The sequence below is a fragment of the Beauveria bassiana genome (assembly GCF_000280675.1).
Source record: "Beauveria bassiana ARSEF 2860 unplaced genomic scaffold BBA_S00064, whole genome shotgun sequence".
In the NCBI taxonomy this organism is placed as follows: Eukaryota; Fungi; Ascomycota; class Sordariomycetes; order Hypocreales; family Cordycipitaceae; genus Beauveria; species Beauveria bassiana.
The window spans coordinates 64,670-78,950 of record NW_007930899.1 but is presented as its reverse complement, the minus strand read 5'-3'; the positions used below and the strand labels follow the sequence as shown (position 1 = coordinate 78,950).

General features: G+C 53.4%; 5 protein-coding genes across 5 annotated transcripts; 3 read left to right on the top strand and 2 right to left on the bottom strand.

Moving 5' to 3' along the window:
* Nucleotides 1–1,106: 1,106 nt before the first annotated feature.
* BBA_09736 (DNA replication complex GINS protein SLD5) lies at nt 1,107–1,986 on the top strand (the record flags this gene model as incomplete). The annotated part of the gene is made up of 3 exons (XM_008604833.1): nt 1,107–1,231; nt 1,365–1,545; nt 1,627–1,986. The coding sequence occupies 3 exons, from the start codon at nt 1,107–1,109 to the stop codon at nt 1,984–1,986; spliced, it is 666 nt and encodes a 221-aa protein (XP_008603055.1).
* A 321-nt stretch (nt 1,987–2,307) lies between these two features.
* Nucleotides 2,308–4,119, bottom strand: BBA_09735 (U3 small nucleolar RNA-associated protein; the record flags this gene model as incomplete). The annotated part of the gene is made up of 1 exon (XM_008604832.1): nt 2,308–4,119. The coding sequence occupies one exon, from the start codon at nt 4,117–4,119 to the stop codon at nt 2,308–2,310; it is 1,812 nt and encodes a 603-aa protein (XP_008603054.1).
* A 307-nt stretch (nt 4,120–4,426) lies between these two features.
* BBA_09734 (indigoidine synthase A like protein) lies at nt 4,427–6,974 on the bottom strand (the record flags this gene model as incomplete). Its single annotated transcript, XM_008604831.1, has 4 exons — nt 4,427–5,402; nt 5,474–5,767; nt 5,826–6,502; nt 6,561–6,974. The coding sequence occupies 4 exons, from the start codon at nt 6,972–6,974 to the stop codon at nt 4,427–4,429; spliced, it is 2,361 nt and encodes a 786-aa protein (XP_008603053.1).
* A 2,146-nt stretch (nt 6,975–9,120) lies between these two features.
* On the top strand, nt 9,121–10,303 carry BBA_09733 (dehydrogenase/reductase SDR family member 8; the record flags this gene model as incomplete). The annotated part of the gene is made up of 2 exons (XM_008604830.1): nt 9,121–9,514; nt 9,576–10,303. The coding sequence occupies 2 exons, from the start codon at nt 9,121–9,123 to the stop codon at nt 10,301–10,303; spliced, it is 1,122 nt and encodes a 373-aa protein (XP_008603052.1).
* A 2,246-nt stretch (nt 10,304–12,549) lies between these two features.
* BBA_09732 (FAD binding domain-containing protein) lies at nt 12,550–14,213 on the top strand (the record flags this gene model as incomplete). Its single annotated transcript, XM_008604829.1, has 3 exons — nt 12,550–12,730; nt 12,782–13,852; nt 13,912–14,213. The coding sequence occupies 3 exons, from the start codon at nt 12,550–12,552 to the stop codon at nt 14,211–14,213; spliced, it is 1,554 nt and encodes a 517-aa protein (XP_008603051.1).
* Nucleotides 14,214–14,281: the final 68 nt, after the last annotated feature.

The following is a 14,281-nucleotide window of genomic DNA, read 5'->3' as shown; positions in this document are numbered from 1 at the left end:
TTATTACGTAACTTACTTATTAACTATATTATTATAAATAAAATAATTTAATAATAATATAATAAAATATAAACTTATAACTTAAAATATAAACTAGTTAAATAGTTTTTAATATTTACTATAATTATAACTTAAGTAATATATATAAAAATACTATAAGATTATTATAAAAAGTATTATTTTAAAGTATTAGACTCTTAATCATTTAAGCTTTAGATTTAATAATATTTATATAAGATATAGTAATATAGTTTTAGTAGTAAGGTATAGTAGTCGAATTATATTTAAAGCTTTTTAGTTTTCTAAAATTTAAAACTAAAGAGTAATAATATAAAAGTGGGTATTAATAGTGCACCGTAGGTCCGCTAGGCACAGTGATGCATTTAAGTGGTGCCTAAATTTCACGTCATCCGGGAGGAACCCCAGGGATACGTGCAATTTTACATTGCAGACACACATGCTGAAAACTAGCATTACATTAACATGTATAGTCTTGTTTCGTTATAATAGCTACCATGTACTTGATAGCAAGAGGCGGTATGATTTCGAGCAGGTGCGGCCGTGTTTCTGCTCGTGCCTCCAGCGACCTTGGAGGCTTCAAATTATGCTGTGAATTCCTTCAAACTTGTACCATGTGGCTGTTTTCATTTCTTCTGTGGCTTTGCTCCCGGTCACAGGTATTAACTCACCTAATAAGGACCGGCGCCGCCGTGGGCTGCGGTAATGACACTGACAGTGGCGTCCCACCAGTTGACGCAAGTTGTTGCAGGTAACCGTTGTCGCTCACAAATCAAACTTGACACCTTGATTCTCTGCCGGGCTTTTCATTGCCCAATCCGACCTTTTTTCCTCGATCATGGTTTTTCCCCCAAATATTGTAACTTTGTGCTTTCCCTCTTCCGACGCGGTAGCCATGACGTCCCACGCTGTCAGAGCGCTCCTCCCACTTGGCTGAGAGACCCCACCAACCCCTCGCGACGCCAACTACCCAACCTATACACCATTTTGCACTTTGTCCATCTTTGCAGAGCATTTGGCGATTGGAACAAGTAGACGAGGCACCCGCTGCAGCATCACGAGGGCGGCCGCACGCCAAGCCGCGCAGCATGGACATAGACGATATCCTGCGCGAGGTCGACCCCCAGACGTACCACATCCCCCGCCAGACGCGCGACCTGCAGGCTCTGACGCGTCGATGGGTAGCAGAGCGGTCTGCGCCGGAGCTCCTGGCGTAAGTAAATGTGCGGCAACACGGAGACTCTTGTCTTCTTCCCACGCTCTGGCTTCGAACCCCTTGACTTGCCTTTTGGCAGTCTTGAACTGCAGCGGTGCGCTAACGTTTTTTTTTTGCTCGTATCTTCTAGCTGGCCGTCAGACGGGCTGTTTGAGCGCGTCAATGACCAGATCAAGGCGCAAATCGAAAAGATTGAAGACATGACGGGCGACATGGATCCCAAGACCAACTTTGCCCTCATTGTCATCCAGACCGAACTCGAGCGCTACAAGTTCCTCGTCCGGAGCTATCTGCGAGCGCGCATCGCCAAGGTGAACACCAAACCTCGTCCACCGCCTTTCCCCCCAAAAAATACCATCCAGTTGGCTAATTGGCCCGGTCCCTGACTGCAGATTGACAAACACACCCTCCACTACCTCTCGACCGAAGAGCTGCGCGGCCGCCTGTCGTCGACGGAGCTCGCATACGCCACCCGCCACCAGGCCCTCCTCCACAACCACTACCTCTCCTCCTTTCTCGGCTCCTTTCCCGAAAAGCTCCAGAATCTCAACGACACGGCCGGCAACATCAGCATGGTTGACGCGCCTGATCTGGACGCCGCCGTCTTTGTTCGCATGCTGCGCGACATGGACGTGCATGCGCGCGGCACCGATAGGGACAATACACTGCCGACGGCAAACGGGGACGTTGTCATTATGCGGTGGTCCAGCGCGAGGCCGCTGGTGCTGGCTATGGACGCCGAGTTGGTCTAGACCAGACGATAAAGAGCATCCAATGCTACGGCTGCAAGTCAGTCGGGGCGACGGGTGATGACAGCCCGGCTGAAAAGGACGGCTCCTCTACTACCATTACACTGCTACATGACGGCTAGCGGCATGATGTGATGATCTGAATGATGATTCAAACTCAAGCATGATTTCAACTCTGGAAAACAAATAGTAATGAGAAAAAAAATTATAAAATCTTTTTGACTAAAAGTACCCCGAAAACGCCCAATGCTGTGAGAGTCTCATCCTTTTCATCAAGTATGTAACCATGTAGCCGAGAAAAGAGCCATCCCCCGTTGATCCTCCTCAACTCCTAATGTTCCAGAGCCGTATCTTGCCCGTGTCAGTGCCTACGGCGAGCAAGTCGCTCCCCATGCCAAACGCCACCGCCGTGACGCGCCCAATGTTGGTCTGCTGTGTCGGCCAGTTCCTGTACACGGTGCACGTGGGCAGGTGCGCCAGCCGCAGGGCATTCTTTTTGTGCTCGCTGCCAAACGCGAGAAGCTGGCCGTCGGGCGAGAAGGCGAGCGCCGTGATGGGCGTCACGAGCTGCTCAAACGTGCGCGTTGGCGCGGGCCTTTCCTTGAGCATTTGTCGATTGTTGTCCTCATCGTCGTCGTTGTTGTTGTTCCTGGCGGCCGGCGCGGCTAGCAGCTCGGCGCGGTCGTAGATGTTGGTGATGCCGCTGTTGGAACCGATGGCGACCCAGCGATCGTCGCCGAGAGCGCTGGGGCCCTGGTGGCCGCCGAGCGCAATGACGATGCCGCCGACGCAGCCCTCATCGTGCCAGACGCCGACAAACGACTGGCTCTCGACGCTGTACTCGCCGACCTGGCCGTCTTTGCCGAGCACCGAGAGCCCGTCACCCGAGCTCCACCACGCAAAGTCGGCGACGCCGTGACGACTCGACAGCCGCGCGGCGGCGATCCACTGCGTCGACGCGACGCTCAGCACGTTGACGACGCCGCCTCCTTTACGCGTCGACGCCGCCACGGCCATGTAGCGCCCGCAGGGGCTGAGGCGGAAGCGCTCCATGGTCTTGTGCTCGAGGCGGTGGCCGAGCACCTGCGTCGTCTTGCTGACGACGCCCGACGGCAGGTCCCACGTGTGAAAGTAGCGCCGGCGGCCGCTAAACACAATCTTGTCGCCCTCGGGGTACAGAAACGCCGCGCGCCGCACGTCCACCTGCCGCGCCTGCACCGACGTCAGCCGCGGGTTGGGCGTCGGCTGCGCGTCGGGCGCCACGTGGTGCAGGTACAGAATCGACGCGCTGCTCGCCGACAGCAGCACCGGGTACTGCGGGTGGAACGACAGCGACGCCACCGCCGCCTTGTGCTTGTCGGGGATCTCGCGCGTGCGCTGAATGTCAATCACCTCGGGCCGCAGCCGACGCGGGCCCTTTGCGCTGCTGCCGCCCACGCCGCCCAGACCAACGGCGCTCCGCAGAAATCGATTGAGCGGGTCGGCGCTGAGGCCGTGGTCGTCGGGGTCGGAGTCGCTGTCTGACGAGTCCGAGTTGGAGGCCGCGGCAGAGGAGCGGCGGCGCTTGGCCGGTCGGCCCTCGGCCTGCTGCGCCCAGGCGGGCGCAGGGTTGAGACGCAGGAATTGCTGACGCAGACGGCGGCAGTACTCGGTGCCGCTGACGAGATCTTCGGCCTCGGTGAGCCGGAGCTTGCGCAGGCGCGTCGTGCCGGCCAGCGAGATGGCCAGGCGCTCATCGTCGCTGTCTACCCACACCGGGGCGTTGGGGTCATTGAGCACATTGGGAGCCATCGTGACGGGACCCTTGGCTCCAGCCGCGGCGCTGTCGAGCATGAAAAGGTCGTTGTCGTCCACCTCTTCCAAGTTGCCCGTGTCGGCGTCCATGTCCACGTCGTCACCCAGCCCGCCAAAGGAGTCTTTGCCGTCATCTTTGAATAAGTTGGTTCGGAAGCCCGCCGTGTCCCCAAGGACTAGTCTCTCCAGCTCTTCCTCGTCTGCATCCTTTTCGTACAGCGCGCCCGTTGGTTTTTGTTGACCGACCTCGACGTCGCTGCTGCTCGACTCAATGTCGGAGGACATTTCGCTGTCCGAGAAATCCCTGTCGGAGGGCTGATCTTGCTTTTTTGAAGGCGCCATGGTCGTTCCGAATGTTTCACTGCTGCGCTGCACCAGTGTTTGCGTATTTTGCGCAAAAATGAGAAAAGCTGGTCAAAAACATTCGCCATCTTTGCAACGAATAATTTTTTGGTGGTCCATCTCAGCCTCGCTGAAGTTTATGTGGAGCTAGAGACGCACTACCCAATGAGCACCTTTGACTCCTGCGAGGCTGACAATTTTGGCACTGTATTAACGATTTTACTTCTATCAACAATAATGACAAGTCGCTATGCTAAAGATAAAAAAAAAAAACCAAAAGACGACCGAGTTTCCAATTCTCCTTTATTCACCGCTTTGATGCATTCTGTACTTCTTCTGTCAAGGTGCCCAAAAGCGGACTGACAGATTCTGCGCTCTTCAACGTCAAAACAGCTCCACGCTGAGCCACATCCACCAGCTTGTCGACTCGGCCGCCTCGTGCAAGTCCGGAAGCTAATACTCCTAGGAAAGTATCCCCAACTCCATTGACAGATACAATGTCTTTCACCGTCTCTACGGGCGGAAACAGGCGCATGTAAACTCCACCTACTACCGGATGTGTAGGTGGTGAGCGAGTCAGGATGAATGCTTCTTCATCTCTATCTCGCAAACGAGGGTCATCTTTGCCCAGAATTGCCGTCAGTAAGACGCCCTTGGACCCGAGCTTTGTCAGAATGGTTGGAATATATGGGAGAAGCTGAATGGTTTGGATAGGAACGCCGGCGTCAGTGAGCTCCACCGAGGTAAGGTGAACAAAGCGGTCTCGCGCGCCTCTCATTCCAAATGCATCAATGACTTCAAACCAATCCATTGGTTCAAAATAGCCATTTTCCTTGGCCGCGGTGTGCATTGCTGCGAGCTCGTAGGTGTTGGGAGAAGCCAGGCTGATGCTAGATTCAGGATACAGGTTGAGTCTTGGGAGGCCGCGTTCGGGGCAAAATAGTCCCTGTGACTTTTCTGCCGAGACTGGCTCAAACGCAACTTTCGCGCCATTCTCTTCGCCAGCTCTGATCCAATTGCGAATCTGTGGAGGGGCCCAATTGCCATCCACAATAAGCCACTTTGGTTTTGAGGTGGCGACAGTAGATCGCCAATGGTCTGAGAAAGAATGTTTGGAGAAAATGTTCATATCGGCCATTGCAAGCACCAAGTCTTTGTTTCCATCATTGACTGCGACGTACTGTGCAGTGCGCCCTTCGGGATGTTGCCGGTGGTCAAGTTTCATAATCGATGAAGTATCCAGACCAGATGCCTCCAGTGAAGTGAGAACAGTGTGGCCGGCCCTGTGGCATGGCTTTAGTATATGCATGATGGAAACGAAAGAGATGAGATGGCAGCAGCGCCGCAGACTTACACGTCATCGCCTACCATACTGCAAAACTGAACTCCGGAGCCTCCACTGGCCAGGTGAGCGGCTACAGCAACGTTGCGGCCGACACCTCCGATCGACTGGCTAATGCGGGAAGGATTCGACACATGCGACTGAGGCGTTGTAATACCAGTTTTAGGACTTGAGTAATCACAGCTGAGATCAACAGCAACAGAGCCGGCAACCAAGATGTTTGACACAGGCGACAGAGCAGGTGCTGGCTCAGATGTCGCTTCTGTTGGACGCGAAATGGCAGAGACGGGGATCTGCGATAATGGTCTATTTAACAAGCTACATTAGACAACTATGTAATAATGCTGTCGATAATGGCACTTACGAGCTGCCTGTCTGGGTTGAGCTGGGCGACAACAATCGGGACAGCTCCACAGAAACCTTGGTGGCCCGGATGATGTTGGAGTGCACGAGTGCTTTGTTAGCAACAACCGTCTTGTCGGAGGTGAGCTGTCTAAGACGTCCCAGAATGTAGGGTGTGTTGTTGTTGCCCGTAAAGCCCTTCTCGTTGGCCTCTCTGACAGCCTGCTCAATGACGGCTTGCATCTCAGACGCAGGAATGCCATGCTCCTCGGAAATAGGGTTGGCAAAGAACATGCCTGATTCGATGCCGAGCTTTTCTTGGGCGTAAATGATGGAAGCAGCCTCTTTTTCCGTGTACACGGTGGAAGGGCTTTTTATCCCGCTGTCTCTGGCCCAAAAGGCTGGGAAATCGACACTGCCCTGCCGGCCATCCGCAAAGGTCGACACCAAGCAGCCTTGCGTCTCGAGAAACTCGAGAGTGCGTGGAATATCGAGGAACCCCTTGCATCCACTGCCAATAACGGCAACTCGAGTGCGTCCTAGCTCCGTCAAATCGGCAGAGACATCCATGGAAGTTTCGCCGCCGCGGTGAACGCCACCGAGACCACCAGTGCCAAAGACGCGGATCCCAGCTGCCTTGGCCAGAAGCATGGTACCGGCGATGGTGGTGCCACCATGAATTTTGCGCCCATTCAGACCCTATTATAATCTTCAGCAACAATTTTCGGCAGCTAGCATTTGGACCGGTTCACTATACCATTCCCACCAAATACGCAATATCTCTGCGAGAGGCCTTGACCGTACCCTTGTCCTCAATCATGCGCAGAATCTCTTGATACGAAACGCCGACCTTGGGACGTCCATCGACAATGGCAATGATAGCAGGAATGCCACCATGGCTACGGACCAAGTCGAGGTGCTCCTTGGCGAGGTCATTTCCCAGCTTGCCATGTGTGTAGATGGTGGACTCGAGAGCCACCACGGGCTTGTTTGTGGCAACAGCCTCAGCAACCTCGTCTGATACTGACAAAATCTCACAGAGTCCGGAAGCTGCAGCCGGTGAGGTTGAGAAAGATCGCAAACCAGCCTTTGGACTCAATCGGGATAGACAGGCTGCACGCGAGCCACAGAGGCGTTGCGCCCGCGTCAGGCACAGGACGGTTGTCTTCATGACAGAAAACGCTCAGCTGCGCACGTGATTGCGATTGTATTGACTCAAGATGTCACGTATCAAAACAAACGAATCTTGCCTGCACTCTGTGTGAAACTCGGAACCCGGAGATGACGCGGAATTGATGGAAAGACAGGATGAGAATTGCACGGTCAGGGCTTCGGAGCGCGCCTTGTGGAGACGACGGGCGGTACGCTAAATTCATTGATCAATGCACCTATTAGGCTTAATATTAGGGAGTTACCTAGTTAGTGCGCCAGGTTGACCGTTTTGCGGATTTCACACCGTGGGCTATACAGACCACAGTAAATATTGTTAATGAGTCTGGTGATAACCGGATATAACAAGCGAATATTTTTAGTTCTCATGAAACAAGCACACATTTTCATAGCTCGTGACTGGCGGTAATTCGTTCTAGTAGGTTTCAGCACAACGCCTACCTAATCACGTAGTTAGCGGGCGACGCTTGCGTTGGAGCCTGCCCCTCAACACCAACAGTGGAAAGACTCCAGCTGCGCTGGCATGACCGCCCTTTATGGCATTTGCTACGTAGGTACTGTTATTCACCAATGGCGTATGACAGTCATCATCATGTCTCTCTTATGCCCTGAGACCCGCCGACCGGTGTTTGGCACCAGCGACTGCCGGCGAGTCGCCTTCTTACATCCTGGGTATCCCGACTTCACATTGCCCTGTCCAGTTGTGCCGTCGTGTGTCAGCTTTCGCTGTCCAATCACCCTCCCCGAAACATGGACTGCCGATAGCCCGGACATTGAGCCCGCCTCCGCGGACGAGGTGGGGATAAGGAGACCAGACTTACCAGTGCGAATGGTGTCACCTACGCGGCCAACCCCGACCTCTCTGTTGATGCGCGTTGAGCAGATAATGCGTTTTTAATCACGTTGCGACCTACATACGCTGTGGGATGACCATCGTTTTGTCACTGTCCCGCAAGGGCGATGGGTTCTTCATGCGCACTGGAGAAGCCTATCAAACGAGCTTGAGACAGTGTGCAGTCCATGTCCTCCAACGAACATAGGCTAGGCGGGCGAATAGTCGTAGCCAAAGCCCAAAGTAGAAAAGCGGGCGCGCTCGATGTAGAGCAATGATGAAACCGCAATGGACGGAGCCGAGTCGAAAGCGTCTGCCGGGCGGCGCGCCGTACGACCAGCGAGGACGACGCAGGGGGAGGAGGTCGCCTGCCGCTTGACCGGGCCAGAATGAAACTGAACGCAACGAACGCTAGATAGACCCCCGATCGACCAGCCCATTCACGACTTGTATATGCTCTGAAATGAATGAGTCACCCATTTTTTCAGTAAGCCTTTTCGATTCTAGCTATGTCATTAACGACTCCTGCAGTTGTCGCGGCGTGCACAGGCTTCGCCAAGGCAGTCCGATCTGTCAGAACTTAGTAATTAACTATAGGCCGGTAAAGGCTGGCTTCGGAACGTGCCTTGTGGAGTCAACCGGCGGTATGTTACCTGTCAACTTTGTACCAACTTACCAGCTTCGGTGTACTTAGTGCTGTCTTGCCCTGTGGGTGTTCGGTCGTGTCTGAGACCGGAGTTCTCTGGCGGCAACCGCACAGCCCCTTCAGGATGTACTCGGTCGACACTGAACTTGGGCTAATTCAAGACAGGGCTCGGCTATACGCCCAGATTAGCGTCCTGATCTTACGGACGTGGAGTCTACTAATTCCAATTCTCCCGTCGACTTATCTGTTACAGTTACAGACCGGCTCGGTCGGGCTCGGTCATTCTAGGACCTCCGGTGGGCAGAATGCACACAACTTGTTAGGCCGTTGGCTGATTTATATTGTCATTTTCTTTTGAGTTAGCGGTATTATGTAGTGCCACCGGCACAGGAGCTTCTCCGCACTTTTGAGCTTGCCGAGGTGCTAGTGCCACCCAAGAAGGCAATGAACCCTGACATCGCTCCTGTCTTGATCAAATCATCAATCATAGATAGTTATCATCACCTGCTAGCTATCCATACACTTTGGAAGAACCTCGCCGTCTAATTCCTACTGACGCTGCCAGCAGAGCGTCTCCTTCGTCTAACCCATCGCTCCAATTATCCGCAACGGTAGCTGTATCGCCCCCGACCGCGCCTGGATTGATCGCTACACGTTTAATTCTTCATCATGCCTATGCACCAGGGGTTTCTCCCCCGAGAAGGCCTCTACAGCGCCCCGATTTTTAAGCTGTTTGCGAGAACAGCGCTGAACCCGTCACTGGTGCTTCCGCTGTTGCTACTCGCGCGGTACACCAAGCGCGGAAGCGACCTGAGCATTTTGCACCCAACTGCGTACGGCGGCATCAAGAAACTCTTCTACTGGGGCCTCGTCAGAACAATTTCCAGGTATCTGTCGGAAAAGTCTCGAAATAACTGGGTGAAGGACCGATATGACTGGTCGCGCGAAATTGTCCTTGTAACAGGTGGTGCGGCTGGCATCGGCGCCCAGGTTGTCAAGCTCTTTGACGAGTTGGCGATTAAGGTTGTGGTTTTAGACATTCAACCAATGTCCTTTGCTACCTGTAAGCATACAGTGGCTCAGAGTGTATCAACAAAGTCTGGATGGGAGCTAACAGAAGGCAGCCTCGCGGGTGCATCACTACAAGTGCGATCTCCGTTCCCCATCTAGTGTGCAAGAGGTTGCGGAGAGAGTACGCATCGAAGTCGGGCATCCTACAGTCCTACTCAACAATGCTGGCGTCGCAAGGGGAAAAACAATTCTCGACTCGGAGCCTGGTGATGTCCGCTTCACATTCGATGTCAACACACTCTGCCACTACTGGCTTGCCAAGGCATTCCTCCCCAGCATGGTCGCGCGCAACCACGGCATGATTGTGACTGTTGCTTCCGCGGCCTCGTGGGTCACAGCACCAGCTATGACGGACTATGCTGCTTCCAAGGCCGCAGCGATGGCTTTCCATGAGGGCCTTTCGGCGGAGCTCGTCACTCGATACCATGCCCCCAAGGTTCGCACCGTCATTGTGCACCCGGGCCACGTGAAAACACCTCTATTCCAAGGTTTTAATCAGGGCAACGATTTTCTGATGCCGAGTCTGGAGGTTGATACCGTGGCCGAAGGTATTGTGAAGCAGGTCCTGACCGGCCGAAGCGGCAACGTCATTTTGCCGGAGACGGGCGCCATGGCCGCATTTCTGCGCGTCCTGCCAGACTGGTTGTCTTACAAGTCACGCGTCGATGGAGACAAGTACATGGCCGAGTGGAATGGCCGCCAAGTGATTAAGGATGTGAATGCGTCCTTTGATGAGGAAGAGGCGGGCGAAGTAAAAAAGGGCACGGTGCACGTGGCCTGAGACGAATAATATTCGCAGGATGAAGCTGGATAAAGAGGGCGGGCCTGAAACAATGTGCTGAGCGAACTCCGAAACTAAATTGTATAACCCTTTGTTTACTGGTATTAATTACCTATATGGTAATCCGTACTTTGTAATAATTGAGTCGTTGATATGGGTCATTTGTTTGTGAGGCCTTGACGGTTATGGCCGGAAAGTGGCTCGCAGCTGGCGGCGGCTGGCGGGCGGCTGGCGGGCAGCTGGCAAAGGGACTCTGTCCGTCTGTCTGCCAGCTGACACTTTTAATCTTACCTTGGGTGCTCCTTTTTCTCCTCCTACAACCTCAGTGCCAGCCATGACGAGGTCATGCTACGGGCAGGAAAATGCATCCGAATCATCCGGCGAGCGTGCGTTATGCTTTTTGACTCGATATTGAGTTGCAGCTCACTGCAACAAAGGTCACTGCAACGAGTGCTGCAGGGCAGCAACCTAGAGATAGGGCAAACAGGTGCGGCAAGCGCCCGCAGTGGCTCCCAACGTTGACGGTGACCCATTGACCCAATGACCCAATGACCCAAGGAAGGACCCCCGGGCTAACTCGTGTGCATGAACCAAAGGAGAATAATTTCTGATTACCTCAATATCAAAAAGGCGGAGCTTTTCGGGCCCCGCGCTTGCATCAAAAAGGGCATCTCGCAGACCCAAAGACGGCACACATGTCGTGGCAAAAGATAATGGCGCCACTTTGACACTGACGAAAGTGTCCAGCTGGGCTCTAAAATCAGACCACTTTGACATGGCGACGGCCCCGCCACTGCTCTGGCACTGGTCTGAGTGGTCTTTCAGTAGCAGCCCGCAGCAACACTGACTAGACTCTGCGCTTTTTTTTCCGGGGCCACTGGTCAACGCTTCTGCACTCTTGCCTGCCATTCAGACCATTCGCAGGGTTTCTGTTACACGCTTGGCTTACTTTTTTGCTAAAAAGTCGAGCCCCAAGCCTGTCTGCTGCAAGCCATTCCAGCCTTGGCCAAAAACGGCTGTCTTACCTCCACCGCGCGCCAGAAATCATGCCATCTCACGATTCTCTCGATGGCCATTTCCACTTTGGCCCTCTCCAGCGCTGCCTTTAGTCTCCTATTATTCTTGGGGCCTCTCTTTTTCGTTTGCTGGTCATTTTCGTGGCCGTTTCGTCTTGGCAGCAGCATCTTTTTTTCTCTTCCTTCTTTTTTTGGGGGGGGGGTATTCCACACTGTTATCGTCTTACTTTCTTCCACCCCACGACGCACTTACATCATCCCGTGAAAGCGACACCGGCGGTCGATTACCTGTTTTTTCCTCCCTTTTCACTTCTACATGAATAACTTCGATACAACTACTATTCAAGCCACGCCGAGCCTGTTTTGACACCAACCCCGTTAAATTCAGTTATATTGGTGGTGTATCAGTGGTGGTCCATCCAGCTACACGCCACTCCCGCAATCGACCGAACCTACCTGCCAGTCCAACTCAAATTCCGTTTGCTGGCTGTCGCACACGAAGAGTATTTACAGGCAGCATCTGAGCAACGACCAACCCGCCCTTTCTGTTGATTAATCTCGGTTGCATCTTCCAACAGCTGCGCGAGTTGTCGTCTCGCTTCTTTCCACGCCCTCGCAATATTTCTTTGAGAGCTAGTGTTGCCAACGCCCAATCCGACCCGCTTCCTTTTTACACGATACCGTACCAAACACAAAAATTTCATGATGGCGCCGGGCATTCTTCAGGCAGTCAGGTCTCCAGGGCAGCATCCCAGCGAAGAGCAAGTTCTCCGCCATTCACCATCCCCAAATGGCGAAGTATCAGCTTCCCTTTCCCGCCTCCAAATGCCGAGGGCTTCCACACCCCAGTGTCAAGTTTGTGTCGTTGGCGCTGGCCCGGCGGGTCTGATGCTGGCATGTAACCTCGCCAGGTTTGGCATTGATGTACAAGTGATAGATGAGAGAGACGGGAAAACAACTGTCGGCCGGTAATTACACACTTTCTGTCCCGCCCTTGCTCTAATCCGTTGCTTACATGTGGACAGCGCCGACGGACTGCAACCGAAGACGATAGAGACATTTCGGCAGATGCGCCTAGCCGACACTTTATTGCAACGCGGTGTCAAAGTATATGACATTTCATTTTGGCGCAGTACTCCATCCGAGAAACTCCACCGGTTAGGTCGCGAAGTTCATTATCCTCCCGTAATTGACGTTCTCGACCCATGCATCCTGCTCGCTCATCAAGGCATGGTCGAGGATTTATTTATGGACGACATGCGTTTGCGCAACAAGGAAGTTCTGCGAAATGTTTCCTTCGAATCATATGAGCAACTCCCAACCAGGGTCGGCAACTCTTCTCTTCAAGTCAATTACAAGGGCGTTGGTAATGATGAGAGTCAACCACTGCTGGCACAATACCTAGTCGGGTGTAAGCTTTGACCTCTATATTTCCCATCAATATAACTAACGACGAAATTAGGCGACGGCGCGCACTCCCGAGTCCGCAAGGCCATCCCTGGTGTCGAAGCCGTTGGTGTTTCTCAGCCTGCCATTTGGGGCGTGCTCGATGGTGAGCTCATTACAGACTTTCCGGACATTTGGTCCAAGACTCTTGTCTATTCAGAAGTGCACGGGTCCATCTTGATTGTACCACGCGAACGCAACATGACCCGACTCTACATCGAACTCAAGTCATGCCAATCACCGACAGCGCTTGCCGACCTTGCTCGAGGCGATGATCTCGGCCAATCATTCGTCATGGAACAAGCTCGCAAAATCATGGCACCATTCAACATCGACTGGAGTTGTATCGAGTGGTTTGGACGCTACCAAGTTGGACAGCGTTTAGCAAGTCGCTTCAGTGACGAGTCAGCATCTGTCTTCCTCGCAGGTGACGCCAGCCATACCCATTCGCCCAAATCAGCACAAGGCATGAACACGGCAATGCATGATTCGTGGAATCTTGCATGGAAGCTCAACCTCGCGGCCCGTGGCTTCGCACGCCCGGAACTCATGGCTAGCTACGAAGAAGAACGCCGCAAGGTGGCTCTCGACCTCGTCAACTTTGACTATGAGCACGCCAACCAGATTGCCAATGGTGATGCTGTTGCTCTGGCCAAAAACTTTTTGTTCAATGTCCGCTTCATTTCCGGAATCGGTGCCGAGTACGGTCCCAGCATACTCACACAGCCCTATGCCAGCCACGAAGAGGCAGCGTTTCCTTGCCCCGAAGCCGCGCGTCCTGGGAGCATTCTTCCACCAGCCAAGGTCACTCGTTACATTGACGCCAACCCGGTAGATATCCAGCTCGACATTCCCATGATGGGCCAATTCCGCATATATCTCTTCGCTTGGGACGTGTTCCAATCTGCCACCTTTCTCGAATCATTCTGCAACTCCGTCTCTTCTCGCACCTCATTTGTAAACGCATTGTCTGCTGCGGCGACAGCGTCGTACGCACGCCAACCGAGACCATCAGTCCCAGAAGACGTATATACTCGCCCGGAGCGTTACGTTAAAGCCAGCGAGCTTTTCACATTCGCTCTTATCAGTAAGCATGCCCGCGCAGCCAGTAGCACTGGAAGACACATTACTAACACAGCCTGCCAGCATCGATGCCCAAGTCAGAGTTTGAGATTTCCGACCTCCCTCCGCTGCTGCAAGAAAACCGCTGGACGCTGTACCTGGACAACGTGCCCGCGCAGGATACCCGCGGCGCACGCTGTACAGACAAGTGGCTCGGGCGGCTGGCACCAGGCGAAGTTGCCATCATTAATGTCCGACCAGACGGCTACGTTGGCTCCATTGGCCGTTGGGACGCTGGACTCGACGAATCTGGTGCCAATGCCGCCAAGTGGCTCGACGATTATTATGGCGGATTTCTCAAGCTACCAGATGAGCCCTCTAAGTAGTGGGCACAAAATTCTCCCAACTTCTTGTATATTGCAGCTCTCAAAATTGGCACCTATATATTTCTGCC